The following is a 24,281-nucleotide window of genomic DNA, read 5'->3' on the forward strand; positions in this document are numbered from 1 at the left end:
CAAAGCCCCCTGAAAAGAAAAGCTACTACTGTTGCGAAACATCTGGTGAGGAAGATCATTCTTTTCTGATCTGCATCATGTGTTTAAAAAAAAAAAAGAGGAAAAAAAAAAGGATTCAGTTGTAAAAATGAGGTCAGAGTCGTTTTCATTCAGCAGTGAGGGAACCTTAGGGGTTCGGCTTGATTTCTATAAACTGAATTAAACACAAATGAAGCGGATTGCGATATTCAGAGTCGCCGTCAGACAGAAGAAACATCGGCAATAGCAATTTTATTCCAAAACTTTTTTTTTTTTTTTAATTATTGTTGAATGAAACAGTGGGGTAAATGTACAGCAAACAAAGATGACGCCGGTCGTCCTTCTGGGGAACCACATATCCCATCATGCTCTAAACTTGATCCACCGGGTGAGTCGCCGCCGCCGCTCGCTCAGTCCCGCTCGGCCAGGGACATCAGGTGGGTGTCCACCTCCGTCTCTGTCAGGATCCTGTGGGGAGCCGAGGATAGTGACTCAGCGAAGACATTTTCAGACAGCCCGGGTTCGGGTCTATGCGAAGCACGTCCCCTGTTGGCGCCGATTCAAGTGACACGAGGCGAAACGACCGCTGATATTTTAACAACGCTGGTTTCCGCGGAGACGGGAGGCGGGCCTTTACCTGAACTTGGGGTCCTGTGTCGTTACGACTCCCACCTCCAGCTCCGACGGCTTGAAGTCAATGGAAAGGACAGTTGACAGACAGGAGATGGCAGTCTGGAGGGGAAACAAAAGTTGGGGGGGTGAGATGACGTCCCCTTCACTCTGGTTGTTTCGTAATAATTTAACATCATACGAAAAATAGAAGCAACTGCGAGAGGAGACGGTGACAACTCACTAAGTTACTTTCACAGTTCACTTCCTCATCAGTGAGAGTAATACTAGCCGCTGCCGATTGTGATCGAAAAAGAGCGGTCACCTCGATGGTTTGTTCGAAGGTCCAGTCCAGTTTCTTTTTGACTTTCTTCTCCAGGAAGCTGGTAGCCTCTGTCTGCTTCACGCCGGCAGCGGTTGCCTTGAACCCGCAGTAGTAGCCCGCCGGGTCACACTTGTAGACCTGCGGGCCGTACTCCTCGTCGATGCCGATCACTATCATACCTGCGTGGCGCAGGTGCAAGTGGGGAAGAGAAGCACGCTCGCATGTGATTCTGACGTGTGATTTCGGCGAGCACGTCCACGGCGGTTTTTCAGACGCACTTTAACTTACAGCCCGGATATAAGTCTGCATTTATCTCAGTTTCATTACTGCAACTTATCTCACCGCGTAGTTAAGGCTACACGTACGAAGGAAAAGATGCTAAAGCCTGCAGGACGAACTGAATCAGTGACAGAACTTTGCCATTCGCATGTCAACTGAACCTCCTCTAGCTTCAATGACCTATCTGTAGTTTTATTGAAGTTTTTACAAACTTCAATTAAAAAAGTAAAAATAAAAATCAACTCATCTATTTCGAGGGGAAAAAAAGCAACAAAAAGAAATCAACACTTACAACAACCCAGTGGTCGCATCTCAGCGTTCTGCGTGTAGACTTGTGAGATGTCTGCAATTCTCTTGCACAGCATATCCACTGGGATCTCGTAGCCGTACTTGTACTGCCAGTTGGCAGCCTCGTAGCGAGCTCGCTGGACTTGGGAGCGACTGTCGGCTGGTCGTTACAAAATCATGTCGAGGACAAAGAGTTGGCTATTAGTCCCGAGCCACAATCACCGGGATGCTGTCGAATTGTCAGGGTTTGATGTTTCACAAAAGCGTCCGAGGTCACCGGGACCGGGGAAATAAGTGTCGGTTGTAACCGTATTCATTATTGTATACAGAAAGGATCAGAAAAAAAAACAAAACAAACAAAAAAAAAAACATTGTGTTTGTACATGTGTGAATTGCAATTCCCCAGAAAGAAATGAGGGAGCAGATTCTCCAAACTGTTTCATCTGTGCAGACGATCAGATGCTAAAGCCAAAGTCTTGTGACTGCGGTTTATGGCAGACATACAACCCTCGTAAAATGGACGTCAGGAATACAACAGAGATAAAACAGACGGTTTCTGCTACTATTAACAGAACTTAAGCAGTTTTTTGAAGATACAAAATAATCAAAAACCGTTGAAAGTGGTTTTTAAGCTGAGAGCCGCTTTGGCTCATTTCCAAACAGCACACTGGTAATAACTGCGGGTTGGCTTAATATAAACAAAGAGCAAGGACTTCACTTTTTATGGAAGTGTGATTTTCCCTCTCAAGGTTCCTGGTTTTGATCGTCTACATCCTTCTGCATATCTTTTATCTATTTTTTTTCGGTAACAGGTCTGCGTGTCTTACCTGTCATCCCAGACATTACGCATCCAATATTATCGGTTATTCTGAAGAGGTGAGTCACTGTAGAAGCATCCAGAAGCTTGTCCTGTAGTGAAAAGAAATTTTCATGAGACGGTGATGAACCCGTTGTGAATGCAGTAGCACCGTTTTCATTGAAACAAATTTGAAAATAGAACAATGTCTGTGGAGGTTCTCAGTCTCCAGTCAAGTTACAATAAAGCAGTCCTCATGACAATCTTTAAATATACAGTTTATTCAAATTTACTAATCCCCCTAGCTGCTTACTTTATTTGTATTCAATCATTATCTGTCCTGCTTATCTTGCACTATCTTGCAGCTGTTGGCAAGAGACAGGATGTAAGCTGGACCCCTTGGCAGTCAATCACAGGGCCACACAGAGAAAAACAACTACTGACCCTCTCATTCACAAGTCTGGGCAATTTAGAGTCTATGATTAACCGACTTACTGGGACGGTGGGAGGAAACTGAAGAACCTGGAGTTAACTCACGCAGATACCGGTTGAACATGCTAATTCTAATGCCTCCTACAAATTACGCTCAATATTTTGAGACCTATTAGCTGGATAGACGTAACCTTAGAATATCACATTCGCCACTTGCAAGCACAGTTTAAGATATATTATGAGCAGGCGATGAAGTAAACACATATCAAAACAATAAGTCACATTCACCTCAGGGACTCATTGACATCACTCAAGAGGACAAAACAAAAATACAGAGTCAACTTACCGGTACTTTTTTCTGTGTTACGACAACCGCGCAGTCCTTCCCTCTAACGGCTACTGATGTGAGTCCACCTTGGTTTATAGCCTTGAAAGCATATTCTGTGAACGGGAGCAAAGCAGGCATGTTTATCAACACTAAATTCACTTGATGCACCGCTGTCTCTGCAGCGATCCAAAACAGTTGGATTGGTGTGCAAAAAGGCAGCAACTGTTCTCTTTCTACCACAAATGCAATGTTTTATACAAACCAACTTAAGAGACTGAGCTGCTACTTCATTATGTGGGCATTCACCTAGTTTTAGTATATATTTTATTGTTTTTTTATTGATTCATCCATTCACATTATTAACAGAGCAGCACATACAAATGAAAACAGATCCCTTTGAAACAACTTACACAAATCACAATTCATTTTAAGGCAGATACAGTTCTTGTTTGTTTCAGAATCGGAATTGCCTTAATCACCAAGTCATTTTACAACTCCGAGGAATTTGGTTTAATGTTTTAAAAATCCGACATGTAACAGGCATGAAATTAACTTGAGTGAAATCAGGGTGATTGTGGTTGGCGGTGCAAAGCAGTAGTTTTAGACTCAAAAAACATGTTTATTTATTCATTATCAATTAGCTAGAGAGGCGGAGGCAGACTACGGGAAGATTTTAGGATAGTTTGCTCTCCCAACTGTGTTAAAACAGAGCGAAAGCAAAAGAGATGAGTAGAACAAATGCGACTGATGAAAAACAATCTGTGGCTTGTTGACTCGTTACTTGAGACTATAATAAGGGTTTTCTACATTATACTGTCTAGCATTACCATTGAAAGTGACATATAATATCCGACCAAGGAGTCTTTTTTAATTTCGGCTTTTAAAGACTGGGGAAGGTTAACTAGCTATCGTTTCAAACTGTTTACAAAACAAAGGTGCACACTACTTATGGGGAAGAGAGCTGACTTATCCTTGAATTCAGATTACCACTTATGGGTAAATATATGATACACACATCGGTGACGCTGTTCGAACAAAAGCTGTACACGGGGGGAACTTATATGCGACTGATCACGATAAATGATCGCCGTTGTTCCCTAAAACACGACAAGTTATAAAAGTGGCAGATGACATGGACCGCTTTGCTGACTGTAACGCTAACATGCTAACTAGCTTGACAGCCAGGCAGAAAAGAAACCGCTATAATTCGCGTTGTATTAATCGATAAGAAGGTCGTCATACTAGATATAAATCTACCCCTACGGCCCCATGGAGATATTATTTCAAGTATTAACATGAAAATACGTTTGCTTCGGAGGAGTTTGGTGTATTTTTTAGGTAAGGCTAACCGAACCATGACAGAGCATTTAGCTAGCTAGCAAACAAGTAAGCCGGCGAGCCGGGTTTCGTCCGAACAAATCCCCACACTGACCGACTTGATAGAGCCTTCCTTCCGGAGAGAAGATTGTAATGTGTCGGTCGAACCCTGCACTGGAGCCCCGAGACATTTTCAAAGATAAACACGGCCGGTAAGTTCGTCCAAACGAATTTGCAGGCAGATTTTTACTTCATGCACAAAGCTTGCACCCGGAAGTTGAACCACGGGCATCGCAACTTCATCCGGTGTGAGAGGCCTTCTCCGTTGCCATGGTGACGCCGGGCCCGCTCTGTGTTGACTGTTTATCCGGAAGTTCATATCTGTGGGCGCAGCAAGTGTTCTTCATGCAATACTAAAAAACCTACTCAGAAAAAAGCTATTCAAATCACACAAATGATACAGGAAATAAAATCCAAGAAGAAAAACCATGATTGAAATATTTTTTGAACTAATTTATGCATGAAACACACGCACAATAGAAGCAGCTTAAGAAGCCGGCTGTGAATATAACTTACTATTCCACATCTTAGGATAAGAAAAATTTGGATTTTAGTACCTGGCATTGAGAAAGCTATTGCATTCCAATGCAGGCTGGTGAGCAGCTGTGCACAGGTATAATTTAGACAAGCTGCCCGTGTTCAAGCCCACAAAAGTTTCTGGAATGACAACTGGGATAATATTTATGGGGACAACATGATGGGTAGATGGACAGATTATCAATATATTCCACTGATTGCACTGTTAGTTTTTAACAGTGAATAAGGCTCTTTTAATTCGTACACTCGAATCTCCATGATACAGCATAGTAGGACATGATATATGAACACCATATATGAGAATGGAAAATGGGCTTGCATAAAACATGGTCCTAGGTGTGCTATATAACTAATTCTAAGAATCCAGCTGCCTGCATTAGACATCAACATAATTTCCCCCCCTGGCCTACACCAAAGAGCAAAAACTGTAACACTAAACTACTATATATTCTCCGAAATGAAAACCAAGTAGCAGGTCGTAAGATTTTGTGGCCTCTCAGGAGAACATTTTTCGCATCATATAACCAGCCAAGTGAAAATGACAAACGGGACCTGAGCGTGTTTTAAAACGATAAGGTATTCGTACAGCTAATTGTTAATCATCAAGGCGCAGCAATGCGTGAGAACAACGAGGGATTGTTTTACAACACAAGCGCCACTGCGGGCAGTTCTCTGTTGCCTAATGCTATAACAAAGAAAACAGGGTCAGGCGTTTCGCAACTTCAGAATAATGATGAACTCTGTGGTTTTCAGGGCAAGGGCATGAATTATATCACATTCAGAGGCAGACATCCAAAATAGAAAGCATGGAATGCTTTGCAATTTTGTTGCTCTGCACCTACATTGTTTGAATATTTCACAATCTGTAAGAAAAAAAATCAACGCCCCCCACCCACAGCATCAGCCTCCCCCTTTCCTGTACCCTCTCCCCCCTTTGCCTCTTCCTGACCGCACTTTTGAGAGTCTTATTCGAACCGAAGGAACCTTTGAAAGACCCCCACCCACGGCTCGATACTGAGATGTGTGGGATCGAAGAAGAGGGCGCGACTAAAAAAATGTTTTCATGTTGCAGAGTTTCAGCGGTTGATTTTTGCCAGTGCAGACATTTAGATGTTGGGCAATAAGGGGATTACTGTGATGAGACCGATCTACAAAAAGCCCTCATAATGTAACTTGAAACATTTTGACATGGATTGGTGTGTAACATGTTTAAAAACGTTGCTGGCTTTTAGAATAGAATAGAATAGCCTTTTATTGTCATCGCATTTACGAAACAAAATGAAATTGTAATGCTGCTCCATGATGTAGGAAACAAAAACAAAAGGAGACGATGCAACAATATGCTACCCAAAATAACAAGAAAAATTGAACAGACACACAAAAAGTGAGACGTGCAACTGGAACAGTCAGGAATACTGTTGTAAACATGCTAAGATGAGCTATTTTGCAATTGTCAACGGAACATGTAGATATAAATAAAAACAATAAATAATACACTGCGAGTTATGGCACTTGAATGATGTTGAGAAAAGAATCTGGAGGTGTGTGGCGTGGTGGGGATTTGTTTGTGGTGGTTGAGTGTGGTAATGGCTTTTGAAATAATCTGTCTCTGAGTCTGCTTGTGCAGCTCTTGTGGCATTTTGAGTGCCGGCCAAAGGGCTGCAGTTTGAACAGGTGGTTGCCGGGGTGGCAATTATCCTCGATGATGTTTGTCGCTCGGCAATGCTCTCCTGTGCGCCGTTGTGTATCTAGCATACTGTTTAACACTGTCACGCAGTATGTCAGGATGCTCTTGATGTTCTTCTATCCCGCTGTTAGAAAATTTCCCAAAAGCAAACAAAAAACAAACAAAACTCTTAAACTTAATCAAAGGTGGTATTTGTATGATTCTAAATTGATCGTAATATGTTTCGTTATTGTCTGTCTAAGCGGGTCACCGATGCAGATAAGTGTTAGAAACATTTCTGCACATTCTTAATCATATTGTCAAATGTTTGTACATTTCTCTCACTGCATGTTTGACTCGGAAATGTCACCGTCATATTCAAATATTCCACATGAATGTTGATTCCGCTTTAAAAGACCCTTTCTGGTTCCCTCTCGGACAAAAGTTTATTGTTCCCCATGCATTATCTTGTGGCTTGGCATGTTGCAAATGTGTCAACAGACTCCCGGGTATGCTGCAAGTGTTTGCGTCACCAGTCTCTTCTCTCTTGAGATTATAATGAAATGGTGTGGCATCACTCGGGAGTTGGTCTGTGTGACACGTGTGTGCAGACGCCGGTCTGAACACAGAGACTGAACAACCCGTTCTACCCGGCTGCCGTCACTCTCCCAAAGAGCTGACAGGGGATTCAAATCATGGACACTCTCGGAATAACTGGCTGCGCCCGAACTGTTTACACCAGGTTTGCCCGATGCATCGATCGCGATCTACCGGTCGATCGCATGGCGTCAAAATGTAGACGGCAGCCTATCATCCTCACTATGAAATTAGTCACTTGACTGACAGTCGTTCTTTCCGATCTGACCTTTTCTGACACTCGCGTCACTGCGCATGTGCATATAACGGCGCGTTCTGGCAAGCTAGCCAGTTAGCCTTCAATTTATCTCTTTTTAAACTTATGGGTATAAAAATGAGCGGGGGAGCTGGACTGAGTAAAAAGACTTAAATGTATCACTTCCGTACGGAATGGGAGGTGGAAATTTTTTTTTACTGTCATTTTCAAAGTGCGTTCGCCTCATCTGCCGGTCTGCCATCACTTGTCACATCACGTGACTAAGCTTCCTGTGTCTCTTCGATATTACTGACACCTTGTCATATCATCTGGCGATCACTGTGCATAGAAAACAAAGAATTTCATTATTCAGAGAAATATGTTTCCTTACTCCGAAAATGTCAATGAACACTTGAACCCCCGACAGGTACTTTATACAAATCGATAGCCGATTTCGGCCAGGAAAAGCTTTGAGGACAGACGAACTGCCTGGTTCCAATTTTATTCCAGGAACCTTTTAATTTCGCATTTGCGCAGGCAGTAAGGGGCAGCGGTAGGTGTGACACGGACAACAAGGAGAACCAAGCTGCCACAGCATTCATGTTCTGCAAGACGGGAAAAATAACCATGGATGGGTTGAAGTGTTTTAAGTTTCTTCCTGCACTGCCTCATGGTGTAAAACCCCCGCTTTTAGCAAACACGGCCAAAATATTGACATTCTGCTATGAGAAACTCCTCTATGGCGTAGCAGGACAGAAGAGCTTGGACCTCTTTGATGGTCCATTTTGTCGAAAGAAAACAGCTGAGCAGTGACCGCTTTTGAAAATTGCGCATCGCAAGAAGAATCTGGCTAGTGGCTGAGGTTTATGAGCTCCATCAATCACCAAGCACGATCATATGAGCACTTATGGAACTTTAAAAAGACCCTGCCTTGGAGTAGGACCTCAAGGAACTGAGCACCATGGTCCCTGGTTCCTGAGAAGGTCCTAGGAACTGCATTAAGTTCCTATAGTGTTATAAAGCCTAAGGATTGTGCTTCAGATCCAAGGGGTGATTGTGTCTTCTGCAGCCAAACTATTGCTGAATAATGTCTTGTCGTAACAACTGGACATGAATTTCTTCACTTGAAGATGTTTCACCCCTCAGTGGAGAGGCTTCCTCAGTTCTAATGACCTGTGGGGAGTTTCCAACTATAACCGATTCATTAGAACTGAAGAAATCTCTGGGATGAGGGGTGAAACATCTTCAAGGGGAGAAATTCAAGTCCAGTTGCCACGATAAGAAGATTTCGACATGTATTGCAGAGTGATATCACACCGGGTTCACGCCGGGGAGAAGCGAGCTGGGCAGCTGTGAGGTGAAGAGTTGGGTGTATTTCTTTCCCCAGAAGTTCCTCCTTGCGTTTCGTAACGAGTTGATCCGAGGCTTTGTTGCTTTTATTTCAGTGCACTTTTCATTCACTGTGCCGCCCGCCCGGGAGTGTTGCTTCTGGTCTGGCTGGTTTGCAAATTCCAAAGTATTCGTTTACTGTTCACGTCCAAGTGGCTGCTCGGTGAAAATCACCCAAAGGCAAACACGGAAAAGGAATCAAAACCCAAACCTTTGTTTCCTTGAATGTTGGATTCAGATTGTTTGCGTGAACGAGCGTCCCGGAGGAAGCACCTGCAAATTAAGATTTTCGGTTAACCTTTAAAACAGCTGTCACATTTCCTGCATATACGTACTTGAAAAGGTGACAAATTAGCAGCTGGTCAAGAACACGACATCTGGATTCTAAAAATTCTTCTTTGATCGTCATGTCTGCAACGCCGAGCTAGAAATAACACAACAATCAGCTGATATGACCTAATAATCATTTAAAAAAAAAAAAAAAAGGCGATAAAAGTCCTGAGTTCAGCAAGAAGTGACCCTGGGGAATTACCCAGGAGGTGCTCCAGATATTATGCAAAAAAAAAAAAAAAGAACAAGAGAATGAAGTTACCCAGGAATTGCAAGGAAATTACCAGAATTATTTAAGCTGAAATCAACAACAAACAGAAACGGTGTTCAAAAGCCTTCCAGGAAGAATTAGAAAAATGTTGCTGTGCTGGTCCGGTCATTGTGGAACCGGTATAAAATGGATGGAAGAACAGACGATCCAGATAGAAATGATTGACATACAAAGGGACGTGTAGTTCTGACAAGTTTTTTCCACGCCAGACGACCTGGCAGCTCATTCTTACATTCAACATCTACTGTGTGCAGAGACTCTTTTAACCACCATTTGTTTTTTTAAGCTGGAATGAATTAACATTGGACTCCTATTACTATAGTACGGATGTCAGCTTGCATATTTCATTCTATACATATATTCATACATATATATGCATATATATATATATGTGTGTATGTGTATATATAGACATAAAATAATATATTATATTATATATGATTTAGGCAAAAAAATAATTTGTGTCAAAAATTATAAATTATTTCAAGACAGTGACAATATGTAATATGCACATACATGCATATACACACACACACATAGATACAGTATATACAAATAGACATGTATATATACATATATATATATATATGTATATTATAAATATATCTCACTCTTTTCATATGTTAGTAACTTATCCATCCCATTCTATATATACAGACGCACACACATATATTCATCGCATTCTGACATATTCCTTTCTATGCTAACAATGCTCTGTTTACTCAAGGTTATGCTTCTTCTTCTCCTTTCGGCTTTTCCTGTCAGAGGTCGCCACAGCGAGTCAACTTTCTCCATCTAACCTATCTATCTAACCTATCTAACCTATCTAACCTATCTATCTGTCTATCTGTCTATCTGTCTATCTGTCTATCTGTCTATCTGTCTATCTGTCCATCTGTCCATCTGTCCATCTATCCATCTATCTATCTATCTATCTATCTATCTATCTATCTATCTACAGAAAGTCACGCACAGGGCAGCATGTTCAAAAAAAAGCTAATCGTGATAATGCTACAAGGGTCGCTGTGTTGAAGGACATGTAAAAGTGTGTGTTTTTGTCAGTATGGGGCTGATGAGCAGGGAGCACACAGGGTGTTTGTTGAGAAAAGCCAACACGCTGTATCTCTGGATACGTGGACATCATTAAAAACCCCCTTCACACATCTGTTAAGGGAGGGGTGTTAACTACTGGCTTGGGGTTCAGCTCTGGTCCCCACTCCCCTGCACCGGCCCCTCGACAGCATCTCACAAATGTAGTACTCTGAAGATTTTTACATTTTTTTTTTATAAATGTATGTTTGTTTAAGAATAGCCTCTAAACCTATCTTTTTGAAAAAGCTTATAGTTAGCGCCAGGGTAAACCCAGTTACGCTGCATTAGGCTTACCCTGCGGAGAGAAATTCCACGATTCCTCCCCCTTCTCCTATCGCATCAAGGCACCTCCAGCATCTCCTGCCCTGAGAGACTTCCAACATCTCAGGGACGAAGGCACCTCCTACATCTCCTGGAGTAAGGCACTTCCAACATCTCCTGCAAAGAGAACCTCCAACATCTCAACTGAGGTGCCTCCAACATCTCCTACTCTGTGGAACCTCAGTATACTGACAAAATAAATTCTTACCAACTATTCTGTATATATATATACACACATATATGTATATATAAATACACACGCACACACACACACACATATATGTGTATATATATATGTATATGTATATACACATATACAGTATGTATACACACACACAAACTCACACACACACACATATATATGTATATATATATATATATATGACATAACATATATACACAGACACATATATGTGTGTATATATGTATACATATATATACACACACACACATATATGTATGTATATGTATATACATACACATATATGTATACAGAAATACACATACATATATATATATACATAAATATTTATACAAGTATATATGTATATAAATAAATATATATATGTAATGTCATGTCCTCATTTTGTGCTATCTTGTATCCTTGTTGTTGTCTTTGTCGTATTTACTCCTTTTCTATTTATATTCATATTTATTCTATTTATTGCTGATCCCCCATGGGAATCAATACAGTATTATCTTATATATATATATATATATATATATATATATATATATATATATATGTGTGTACAGGCAGGCACGCACACATACACACACACACACACACACACACTCATATCCATCCATTCTATAATTGTCTTTTTCAAACCAAGACTTTGATCAGTCATTATGAAATCAGCTTTCTAGTAGGAACCTGAGGAGGTATTTTTTCCACCTTAGCATGACCTTTCGGTGTCTGCGATGCCCCCTCTCCACCCCATGCGTCTTTCACATTTACTGTAGTTTCTACAGACTTCCTTCTCCTTGCACTGCTGGGCCGCCTCTGTGGAACAGCTGCTTCTGGATTTCCACTCTGCTCTTGGGTGTCTTGTGCAACGGCCCCGTCAAAATTCCCCAACCACCGAGCTTTTTTATTTTTAATGGTACCATTTCTGGAACCCAGCTGTTTTTTTTTCGTCAAATTGAAACGTATCATTGTTGAATAAAGACAGGAAAACACCCTCGTTCACCATTCTACATGGTGCAACTCAAATATTCCGTGGTAGGAACACTAGCATTAGCCCAGGATAGCTTAGCAACAGGATTAAACACTGTTAACGCTACATTTCGGTACTTCAAAAGACGCGGACATTTGAAACAAGTTCTCCTCGGTACTCCGATACTTCTGCTAGATGCTGAAATGATTAAACCATGAGATCCGTCCACGTCTCTGATCCACGGCACTTAATGATACGGTGGTAAAAAAAAAAAGGCCATGTGACCGGGCCCGTCCTGCGGCGCCGCGTGAAGTAACTCAAGAAGTGTTTGCGTAACACCGCAGCATTCAATTTAGGAGAGTCTCATCTGGAAAAGTGAGCACTCGGCTTTTGATGGTCATACGGCGCATCGCCTTCGCGGCCTCTCCCTCTGTGTGGAGCCAGAGTTACCAGCGGGCGGTTCTTCGCGTCCTAGGACCATAGCGGCTTTGCGGCGCGCCGGGACATGCGCCTTTGGAAAGGGGAGGAAAGAAGTACACTTCATCATGTGCTCATCCTGCAGAAGCGATTAAGATCAAAATAAAGAAGCTTTGCAAGGTTCCTGTGCCGGGAACACGGGAGGTGATCGACCAGGACCCCGAAAAGGGACTTCGGCTTCAGTTTGTGCCGAGTTAGTAGTTCAGAACCATTGCATCGGTATGCTCGTGTTACTCTTAGAACTCTATTGTTGGACGGGTATGCTCGTTATACTCACAAACAGAGTACTTTTAGGTAAAAATATGTGGGCTTTCCACGGATACGACTTGAAGCGGAAGACAGAAACATGAGCAGGTAAAGATATATCTAAACGGCTGGAAGCAGCAGACTTTATGGAGCCGTTTGGATCCAACACACTCCCTGGTTTGGACCTTAACCAGGAAGTACAGTAGCCCTGCAGGGTGGTTGAAAATAGATTTAATACATGTGACGTCTTCTTCAATCACAAAAATAGATCTGAATTCAGTCAAGACTGAATTATAAAACTAAAAGCGGGGGAGAGGGTTCACGTTCTTTTAAGGAACCATATGAGGAAGCTTGTTCCACCACACTGCTGGGCCAAAGGTCGGCAGGAAACCCTAAACCACCTCTCCCTCGAAGGCTGTCTCTATCTTCTGAGGCGGGGGAGTTTGTAGAGGTTATCTCCTCACAAGGCCTCGACTAGCGGGTCCTCCCTTGTTGGCCGGATCTCGCAGCAGAATGCGGAAGCCCGTCGAGGAGCACCGGGATAAAGATATTCAACAATCACTTCCATTATCCGTTTTTCCTGCTCCCAGGGTAGCGGGGCTGCCGGAGACAATCCTAGCTGTCATTGGGCGAAAGGCGGGGTTCAACCTCAGCCGTCGTGACATACAACCATTCACCCTCTCATTCACGTCGCGGCTATTTAGGGTCTCGAATGGACGTGGGAAGGTGCAGGGAAACCCGGAGGAAACCCGAGCAGACGCAGGGAGAAAGTGGAGAGTCCACCCAAAAAGGCTCCCCATGACGAGATCCAATCAAGGACCTTCTTGCTGTGCGGTGCCATACATCTATAACGTTTCTTGCAAAGTCATTTCCCTGCACAGATATGATTATTGGCGATCCCGAAGGCATGACTTAGTCACACGTTCCCGACCGTTCGACAGTTTTAAATCTTTTTAGGATTTAGCTAATCGCTAAAGTGTACCCTCCAAACGAATAACAGGAAGGCTTCGGGATACCACAGAGGCCTTCCTTAAGGTTTTCCGGGAGGGAGGATCGTAAGGGTGGGGGCCGAGATGTCAATCATAAGCCAGGGCGTGGGGCGTTGGACTGCAGAGATCCTGGGCTTTTGTTTACACCTGCCAGACTCGTGAACTTTGCACCAGAGGGACGATGGTCCCGACTCAGCTGGACGTTTGCCCTCCGTGTTTACTTGTAGAAATAGTCGCCATGAACGATCCTGATGTGCACTGATTTGACCCATTTCTTTACTGCGCCTATGTGTTTTACGCATGCTTCTATGAGCGGGAACTGGAAAACATCCCACATATTAGCCGATGTAATCAATGAATGTAGCTTGAATTCAGCAGAAATGAAAAATTGGGCAAATCTGTCATGGTCGGGGAAAATCCATATTGTTTCTACGGCTAAACCTAAAAGTGATTTTCGCATCGCTTGTTACTCTTCCAGCCAAAGTACTAATAACTTTTCGATCTCAATAATGAGAGCATTTTTGCTGCTTTGTGATTATAGTTGATTCCATAGGAGCAGATCCGTTCACGTACTCCAGTATTCGCTTATATCGCCGTTGAGACGGTTGTCTGACTTGGGCCAAGCAACCGGTTGATGTTTGTGTTATTTCAGCCTTTTCTGAATGTTTTAGTCTATCTATCTATCAGAATTTCACTGTCATGGAGAAGGCTTTCCTTTTCTTCTGCCATCAGAAGAGTTTGACTTATGCTTGGGAGCTAAAATAAAGTTTCCAAAAAACAATGAAATCCAATGTGGTGCACAACTGGCGAATGTAAACAAAGCCGTCTTATTCGTCCCGTGATGACGTATTCGACACTTCATCGCGAACTTGTCCATGCATAAAATTTATTTTAATGTTGCAAATGGCGTATGTCAGAACGCTGGATGTTTCCGGCTCTCATCAATTTATAGGCACGTAATCACAAAGACGCCGTATTGTGAGGATGTCGTAAACTGAGGGATGGCAGTAGATAGACAACAAATGCAACAATGCTAGGATTTTGTCATGTATGAAGCTTGAGTTATCAGAAAAAAAAAAAAAACATAAGCTAGCTTAATTTTTGTTTTTGCCCCCTCACCCACGGACGAACAGCTAAAAAATCAGCACCTTTGCGCATCAAATGAAAGTTTCCGTGGCCTTGAAAATAAACGGTTGGCTTGGTTCTCCAGTCGGTCTCCGAGCGTTTGAGGAAACACCCGACTGGATGCCGCCACTACTCTACAGCGGCGATGAAACACCAACCTCCAGGTTCTGCGTGCGATGCGTCACGTCGACCCGTCCGAACCCAAATAGAACAGTGATTCCTTTGTATGACTAAATGCTGTGCAACGTCGGATGAAGATGGCAGCTCGATATAAACGCTGGTGGTAAACTGGAGCGGTGAGTATGTAACGTCCACCAACACGCATGACTCACTCCCTATTTTCTTTTTTCGCGCTCACTACTGTACGTCTTCGAAAATCCCCCCCCCCACTTCATACACTCTCGCCTTCATTAATTGAGTGTCCGTATCGTCCCGCAGATGGAAAACATGCCCTCATCCACCCTATTTGGACTCTCCAGAGAGTCAAAACAGATTACGGAGGAATAAACTGCGTCGGGTGAAGTCACCGCGGGGAACGCTGGGGGAATTTGGAGCGAGAGAAGCGTTCCCAAAATTCATATGACCGTGCATTCAGCCCATCACGACGCGAGGTCGTGTTCCGTGCCAATGCATATTTTCGGGATTTAATTCAAATTATTTAGGGGCATTTAACACTCGCGTCCTCCGAGGATTCATTTCCTATTAAACCCTGGCTCTCCCTCAGTCAGTCCCCCCCCCCGATATTCCCCAAGAAAACTTTGCATCAATTTAGCATCGATGCTAGCTCCACCGCACATCTGCATCTGCAGGATTGCTCCGTCGCTTTCATTTCAGCAGCGAGATGTTATGAAAACAGAGGAATGTGCCTCGCAGAGGACTGCCGGAGTGGAATTTTTCCGGGGAATTTCCCACTATTGTGTGCGCACATGCGTGCAGAGCGCCTGTGGGTCAACCGGGCGATGTGTCCGATTGGCAACAAAAGCCAGGCCGATCGAATCGGGTACCTCCGTCGTGCCGGGAAAAGGTAAACAAACCGAACCCGCCGGGTGAGAAGCGGTTCCTGCGAACGCGTATTTGCGTGCGTGTTTCCCCGTTCAGGCCCGTCAGAAGGCGTTCCACTTTGCAGGGGACATTTTGTTCCCTGCGACAACAAACGCCACCGTGCTCCACCTGCTTCCTCATAACTTGTCGGTTCAATGCATTTCCAAGCTCCGCCCCGGAGTCGGCGGCGCAGTTACGCAGGGGTGGTGGACGGCCGCTGACCTCCAGTAGCACTGTTACTTGGAAGCTGCAGTTCTCCCTTCTGAAATCCCCCAAAATTTCCCTCGGCTGAATCTCTCCTCCCAGCTGCTGAAGATAATAGCCTTTTCAGGCCTCTTCGGATGCACGCAGAGGCGCCGCAGCCGGTGAACCTGCCGCCGGTCGCCCGTTTGCACCGGCCATGTGTTCCTCCTAAATTGCTTTTCCAGGGTAGAGCGGAGGGCAGTGTTACAAAGATGGGACGTGGAGGGAGTGTGTGTGTGTGTGTGTGAGTGTGTATGGGGAGGGAGGGGAGCGGCGGTGCTGGTGGTGCCGCCGTAGCTGCTGCTCCAGATGTGTGCACATCTGCAAACGTTTGAACTTGCTGGGGGAATTCCTCTCTCACTGCTCGTCTCCGTTTATTTTGTTCTGCCGAATCCTCCCGGGACAATGAGTTGCCTGACTGCCTCCCTCTGTTCTTCCTCTCATATTTCCCCTCGGTGTGTCACGAGCTATTTGCCCACAGACCGAGCAGAGGGGCCGGACTGGTAGCGGCTCCAGAGGCGTGGGAGCCTTTGTTTTGAGGGAAATTCAAAGGGGGGGGGGATAAAAAGAGCGCAAATAAACACAAGCGCAGACACAACACACACCTATGGGTGTGTTATTGCGGTCCTCCGTCTGCGTTTCAGCGTGACAAACGACAATCAGACTTTAGCCGCAAAGGATTCCTCAATGCTGGGAATGTGGAGCGCGGCTGGTGGTTGTTTTCAACGACGCAGGCAAGGCACTGAAATACAACAAAAGGACTAAAAATATCTGTTATTTCTGTGCTGTGTGGGTTGGCCGGCGCACAACAAAAGCAGGGGGTTTCCTCTCCTCCAGGGTGTCGGGAGACTTCCTTATTATTAGCGTTGCCAGACTCTGCGGTGGACGGAACCTGCAGCAGGCGGAGATGCACCTCGGCGACAGCTGGCGATGAAGACCTTCAGGAAATCATTGTTCCGTATCAGGATAACAATCATCGGATTAACGGGTTAAAGCTAACATTGCTAACGTCATTGGGGGAAAGGTTCACCCTGGACCGGTCGCCAGCCAATCACATGGTCACGTATAAAAACATACAACTGTCGTATAGAAACCATCTAGTCACTTATTAACATCACATAGAAACATACAACAGCTCCAGATACTGTGAGGCCGAAGCGTCAGCTGCTCCTCTGTTGTGCCGCCATGACAATAACAACATCGAAACTTCCCTAACTCACGCGTCATATAGCGACACGAACAATTCACTCTCTCATTCACGCGTCTTATAGATACATAAAACCATTCACTTTTTCATTCACATATATTGATAATTACTCCCTTTCTCATTCACACGTCATACAGAGACATACAACCGCAAACATTGCATGTAATCTTGCTTTATTTCCCTCTACTGTACAAATGCCCATGTCCATATGTCAATTTGTTGTATTTTCTGTATATTTCGTCCTTATAATTTGTTTGTTTAGGACACATTTACACACATCTTTCTTTCATTTTATCTGGTATTGCTGCGACTGGCTGTCTGTCGGGCCTAAAGAAACGAATTTCGCTCCACTCTCATCAGAATGGAATGGCAATAAAAAAAAATCCTTGAATACAACCATTCACTCTCTCATTCTCCAATGACCCTCCTGCATGTTTTCGGCCTGCGGGAGGAAACCGGAGAAGCCAGAGGAAAACCCACGCAGGCGTGGGGAGAACATGGAGACTCCACACAGAAGTAGGAATCGAACTGCTGCGAGGCGAGAAGGCCGGCCCGGGTTTACCTTTCCAAATGTCAACAGGCCCAAATGAGAAATGTTCCGTTGAATTTGAACCCAAACGCCGGGGTTCGTCATTGGCTCAGGTTTTTTTTTTTTTTTTGTCAAACGTGGATCGAGTCTATAAACGCTTTCAAGTCCAACATCTTTCCGACATTAAGTCCGCTCCGGTGCCAGGTCGGCCGAGACAAGCGAACGTTGTTTTACCGATTTTTTTTCCCGGGAAACCATTCGCACAAACATCACAAGCGAAAGAATTGCACGAAAAAGAAAAGATATAAATGCATTCTATCATCTTTAACTTGCATGGAACATAGATGAATCGGTAAAAACGGGACTTATTGGAACGAATAGAGAAACCAAAATCATGCAAGTATTTCATAAAAACTCTAAACACACAAGAAAAAAAAAAGGAAAAACGTAATAAAAGATGGACTGTTCAAAGAAATGGGGAGACTCATATGAGCTTATTAAAAAAAAAGGAAATTACTCACAACTACAGTATCGCTACACTGCATTTGAGCGGACTAATTCATAAGCTATAATTATTAATTGCTGCACTTTACTCTTTTTAATTAATTAGGATATTGGAAATATAGCAACCATTCATTTTAATGAGGGGGCCTCCCTGCTACACTCTTTACAGCTATAGTTTAAGTCATCATTCATTCTACGATGGCTACATGTGGCTTAGGTGAAAGGAAAATATTTAGAAAAAGCTAATACTACCTGATTTTGGTAAACATTCTGGGGAGGGTGGAGGGGGGGCGACGCTGACCCTGGGCGGCGTTGACGTGTTTTACGACCTCCCGACCCTTGTTCGCGCCGCTCGCTTTTCACATCGCGGAGGAAAGTACCCAGAGTATCTGGACTTGACGTTTTTTTTTTTTTTTTTTTATTTCTAAAGGCACGTTATTCCGCAGGGGATGTTTCATCGCCGCTCTGCTCTGACCGACGATTACATAAGCCATTTATAAAAGAAAAAAAAATAAAAAATAGACGCAGCAGGCCTCCACCCTGCAACTCTGAACACCCACTGACCGGTCCAGCTCGGTTAAACCAAAAGGCCGAAGAGGCCGGTGGACAAATCGGGGTCTGATCTGACCCTCCTTCCGTCGTGTTTCCCCGCCACCTGTGCGTTGAAACGTTTGCGGGGGGGAGGTTTTACCGTCCGAGGCCTGCTGCTGCCGTCGGAGTCGAGCCACCTGAAATCCGCAAAGTTGCAGCGGCGAAACAGTAGGCAGCGAGCGCTGCCAGGGACTTTCCAGAACACTTAGCGTGTGTGTAAAGCTTTTTTTTTTTTTTTTTTTTTTTTTTTTTTTTGACAGTCGAGCGCACGTCTCCCCCACCCGGGCCGCGCGCACGTGCGCCTCGCTGTGTGCAAAAAACGGACGAGAAAAATAGAGAGAGAGAGCGAGAGAAACGCTGCGGACGGACGAGGAAAATAATATGGTCTGGTTTTGTGCTCTCGTTGGTGCGTGCAAAGATTAACCCCGTGGTTTGTGTGTAAAAAAACGGGAGAGCGGGCGAAATGTTTCCAGCCTTCTTCTCTTGCATTTTTATAGAACTCCATTAATGGGGGACGGTTCGGAGATTGAGGGTTTTTTTTTTTAGGCGATAAAATGCTGGCGGAGAAAGGATACGGGTGTCCTGAAGAGAGGAACACTTGCTGTGTTTGCGGTTGTGATGTTCTCTAGGGGTGAGAGGGTGAGGGCGGACGGGAGCGACGCCAGGGCCGAGGGTGTGAGAGAAGAGCCGGGCCGAGGTTGGAAATCCCCTCCCCTCGCCAGGCGCTGCCTCGTCTCAGACCCGCGAGGCCCCAGTGAGGCTCACATCAAAAAAGGCTGCTGCTGTTCTCTTCACCCGACCCCCCAACCCCATCTGTATTTATATATGCCTCTTCCTCCCCTCGCCGCGGAACACCTGATCGTCCAATGGTGGCGGAGCTGCCGGCTAACCTGGCTAACCAGCTCCTTTAGCCCAGATCGTAGCCAAGGTCCGTCTCGTTTTGTTAAAATGTGAGCATTTTAACAATTTAACATTGTCACTTTGGGGGCGCAGAGGTTAGCGTTTCTGCCGCACGAAGGAAGAAGGTCCCTGGTTGGATTCTGGGGTTTCCTTCAGGTTCTCCGGTTTTCCAAAAACATGCAGGGCGTTCACTGGACACCATTAACTGACCAGACGTGTGAATGAGAGTGAATGGTTGCACGTCTCGATATGACGTGAATGAGCGAATGAACGGTTGCACGTCGATATGACATGATGGAATGAATAGTTGCACGTCTCGATATGATGTGAATGAAAGAGTGAATGGTAGCATGCCTTTACATGAGGTTTGTGTGAGAAAGTGAATGTCTCGATATGATGTGTGGATTGGTGAGTGAATGGTTGCATGTCGATATGACCTGAATCAGTACATAAGCGGTTACATGTGGATAGGACTTGAATGAACAAATTAATAGTTGCACGATTCGATATGATGTGAATGAAAGAGTGAATGGTCGCATGTCTATAAATGAGAGAGTGAATGATTGTAATGTCTCCATATGATATGTGGATGAGTGAGTGAATGGTCGAATGTCGGCCAGAATGTGGCCGGTCAATCACTGGTGTGATCGACTGGTGATCAGACTCTCCGCCTCTCGCCCAATGGCAGCTGAGATAGGCTCCAGCGCCCCCTTGAGGATAAACCGTACAGTTAATGAATGAATGAATGCCGCCATCTTGCCGCCATCTCCTGCTGGGGGAGGAGGGGGCTGCATGTGATGGTGCATGACAGTGATCTGTTAGCAGATGCAGTCAGGGGGGGAAAAAAAAAAAAAAAGAGCAAAACAAATTTCAGAACAGCCAATCACTGGCCGCCTCCTGCGATGCAGAGGCACGGTTGTTTTCCCCGAGCTCGGAATCCTGCGGTTAGAACATGCAGAAACGTGCAGGCCTCCCTCAAACTGCCTGCGAGCTCCCAGAGGAGGAAATTCGATAGGAGGTTCACGCTTTGCTCTAGGAACTGAGGAATCGTGGAGTTCAGTGATCTCCTCGTTCAGATTTTCTGGACCTGTGCAGCATCACGGTGACGCTATTAAGCAAACTATTAAGTCGTGACAACATGCAGGGTGGCGTGTTATTGCTGTTTCACCTAAGAAAGGACTTTTAATATCTGACTGGGAAAACCCATTTATCATTCATTCATTATCTTTTTCCGGGCGGGAGAGGTACTGGAGCTGATCCCAGCTGTGATTGGGCGAGACCCGGGGTTCACCCTGGAACGGTTGCACGTCCATCACATTCACTCACTCATATAGACAAATTCAACCAATCGTTCGTTTACACATCATAAAGAAACAATTCTGGGGAAATTTAGGGTCTCTCTTGGGGGGAAACTGGAGAAACCGGAAGATCCAACCAGGGACCTTCTTGCCACGCAAGTCACCTTGAGGCTATTCCGAAGAACTAATCATACATATCTGGTGACATTCCTCAGATTCTAGTCATTTCCAGCCTGTGTCCGGAGTCCCCGGGCAAAACCGCTGGTCTGAAATCATCGTCGGGGCAGTGACGACGGGGCACGTGCACGCTGACTGTACCGACACACATGAGATTCAGGTGTGCGGTCAGATGTGTTTGCAGCTGGTACCGTCTTGGGAGAGCAACAATAACAATAAAAAAAAGCTTACTAATCGGACCTCGGCAGAACACTAAACGCCTCTCGATCCCCCCCGGCGTTGACGAACAGGCCGCAAAAATGCCAGGTATGTCCGATCAGCAGGGACATGCAGGGAGTTTTGAAGGATGGGGGGGGAAAAAAAGAAACAGTCAAGCAGGTTTTCGGCGGCGGGCCACTTTGCATACGGGCTGGATATTGAGCGGCGACTCATGCCCGTGCCAGTAAACACAGTCACAAGGACCGGCATTGTCAGCGCTCAAGTCTGGATTTTCCCTCTTAATCACTGATTTGCCCGATGACTGCTGTGTGCCTCACTTCTCCAGAAAGGAAGCGCGAGTCAAACTCACACTGAATTTCCGCAACCCTGCAAGGTTACAGAGAGACAGCTGGTTTTGTTAGCTCGAACCAGATCCCGCCTTTTAAATGAACCAAAATGTGAATTTTGGCACCGTTTCGCAGATTTTCACACTTTAGGATTTGTCAGGATTCGCCGTGTCTTTAGCTTTTCTTCTTCTGACACAACATGCAGAAAAATCCAGGATAAACATGCACCAAACTAAAAAGAAAAAAAAAATATAATAAAACTACTCTATTTGCACACAAGCTTATAGGCTTATTGGCACCACTGGCTCATGAGAATGAACATTTTAAGGGCATTTGTCGCCCCCTAGTGGCCAAGCTGGGGTACTGCAGACCGTGCAACTCTGGATTGGATATTGGCAAACTCTTGTTGCGATTGGAGACACAGCATGCAGGACAATTAATAATAGTTGCAATAATAATATCCATTCATTAATTATCCGTACCGCTTATCCTGCACTCTGGATTGGGCTGAGATTGGGCAAGAGGTCCGATTCACTCTGGACCGACCGCCAATCACAGGGTCATTTGTTGACTTACATTCACTTGCTCATTCACACATCATATATGCCGTTTTAAAACTCAAACCTAATCATATCTACCTCAGCATAACTCGTTGCCGTTCGTTGTTTGTACTTTTGCATCGTGGGTCTCAGAGTAACACTATTTCAATGCTCTGTATGGGTGAACGTAAAGTTGACTTTGAAAACAAAAAAAAAAATATGGTCTGACAACATTCACTCTGTCACACATAATAGACATACAGCAATTCACTCACAAGTCTCACCAATTTAGGGTCTCCAAAGAACCTCCCGCATGTTTTTGGACTGCGGGAGGAAAGAGAACCCGAAGGAACTCCAAGCAGACACGGGGAGAACGTGGAGACTTCACACAGAAAGGACATCAGTGGGAATCCAACAGGGACCGGCTAACCGCCGTGCCACCCTGACAATGCTAAATAAACAAATATTACGGCTAAATGTGGTATCCTCAATTAACGGGCAGGGACAAAACCATAGTTGTGGCGTTGAGTCACACAGCATGGATTCAGAGCCGGCGTGAGTCACACAGGATTGGAGAACCGGCTTGAAAAAAAACTCACAGCCTAAACCTCAAGGTTTCAAAACCGAGTTTCTCACAGACGGTCCGCTCGAGATTAGCATGTTTTCATTTTGGGGCGAAGCTCTCTTTTGCATGTCAAGACCTGGGACTTCCTTAAGTTTAAAAACGGATGACTATGTCACGGCGCCGCTTCTCGGCCGAGAAATTAAAGTGAAACACGCAGAATTTTGCACGGCTAGTTGGTTGAACAGGAATACAGATTTAAATTCTTGAGAGACTACATTTAAGCTGCGTTCATTAGCGGGGAGACGAGAAGTTATATGAATTTAAAATTAAAATCCAACTGCAAGTGAAAGGGCGCAAAGGCTGGATCTGTCGCCGTGATCCGCCGGGAAAGCAGAACGTTCCTGTTTATAAACATCTGATGTCCGGGACATCTGTATTTGTGAATTCGGGATTGAATGCAGGCTAAACGGTCACAAGAGCGGAGATTTCACAACGTCGCTAATGTTAATTCGCTGATTTTATCAAAGCGTGACGTGTTGGTACAAGAACGGTGCTGCCACGGTGATGACTCAGCGGGCGGCGCTGCCCTCTGTCATCGGAAAGCAAGAGTCCCAGCGTCACCGTGACGATGCGGCTCACCCTTAAGGATTTCACAACCACCAAACAGGAGTGAAGTTGTGCTCTGAATAAAGATCGGCATCCGGGACATCGCTTATGAGACCCGAAAAAACGAGTATTTCCACGATGCAGTCACTCATTTTCTGATGAGTCATCATTACAACATAGTTCTTTGGAACAATAATCCGACATATAGAGACATGCAGCCTTTCTCTCTCTTATTAATCCATTTAAATATATACAACCATTCCCTCATACACTTGCACATCCTATAGAGCAGTGGTTCCTAACCTGGGTTCGATCGAACCCCAGGGGTTCGGCGGAGGTCAAGACACACGCCGGACTCAAAATTTGTGATGACGTGCCTCGCTTGGCCATCACTGGCTGCAAGGTGATCACGCCACATAGCTTGGCCTATTTGTGCTGCGCTCACTAGTCAATTTGTGACTGTCGTGATGGTACGTCGTCCGATTTCTTTGTTAATATTTTTATCCCTTCATACGAATTATGTCGAGCAATAAAAGAAAATGGTTGGACGAATACGTACGATATGGATTCACGTGAATAACGGAACGTGACGCGTCCCAACTGCATAATTGCATTGCCAAGTTGAGCAATTCTAGTCTAGAACAGGCAA

The 24,281-nt window shown here is 44.6% G+C and overlaps 1 protein-coding gene across 1 annotated transcript; it reads right to left on the reverse strand.

The window, feature by feature from the left end:
- Positions 1-268: 268 nt before the first annotated feature.
- On the reverse strand, positions 269-4,699 carry LOC147213396 (proteasome subunit alpha type-6). Its single transcript, XM_086143342.1, has 7 exons — positions 4,508-4,699; positions 3,094-3,188; positions 2,347-2,428; positions 1,524-1,679; positions 953-1,131; positions 656-750; positions 269-486 (listed from the first exon to the last, which is right to left on the reverse strand). Exons 1-7 carry the CDS (start codon positions 4,581-4,583, stop codon positions 429-431), a joined length of 741 nt encoding a protein of 246 aa, XP_085999468.1. The 5' UTR covers positions 4,584-4,699; the 3' UTR covers positions 269-428.
- Between the last annotated feature and the right edge of the window lie 19,582 nt (positions 4,700-24,281).

This window comes from Fistularia commersonii, chromosome 36, assembly GCF_037954325.1.
Source record: "Fistularia commersonii isolate RoL2024-O1a breed Wild chromosome 36, RoL_Fcom_v1.0, whole genome shotgun sequence".
NCBI lineage: Eukaryota > Metazoa > Chordata > Actinopteri > Syngnathiformes > Fistulariidae > Fistularia > Fistularia commersonii.

What these genes read in the sequence shown, in the direction of transcription:
- LOC147213396 (XM_086143342.1), bottom strand. Translation starts at nt 4,583, where the DNA reads ATGTCTCGGGGCTCCAGTGCAGGGTTCGACCGACACATTACAATCTTC. An exon ending in CCTTCGAACAAACCATCGAG is followed by an intron (nt 751 to 952) that starts GTGACCGCTCTT and finishes TTTCCCCTCCAG; the next exon opens with ACTGCCATCTCCTGTCTGTC. An exon ending in ACACAGGACCCCAAGTTCAG is followed by an intron (nt 487 to 655) that starts GTAAAGGCCCGC and finishes GGCTCCCCACAG; the next exon opens with GATCCTGACAGAGACGGAGG.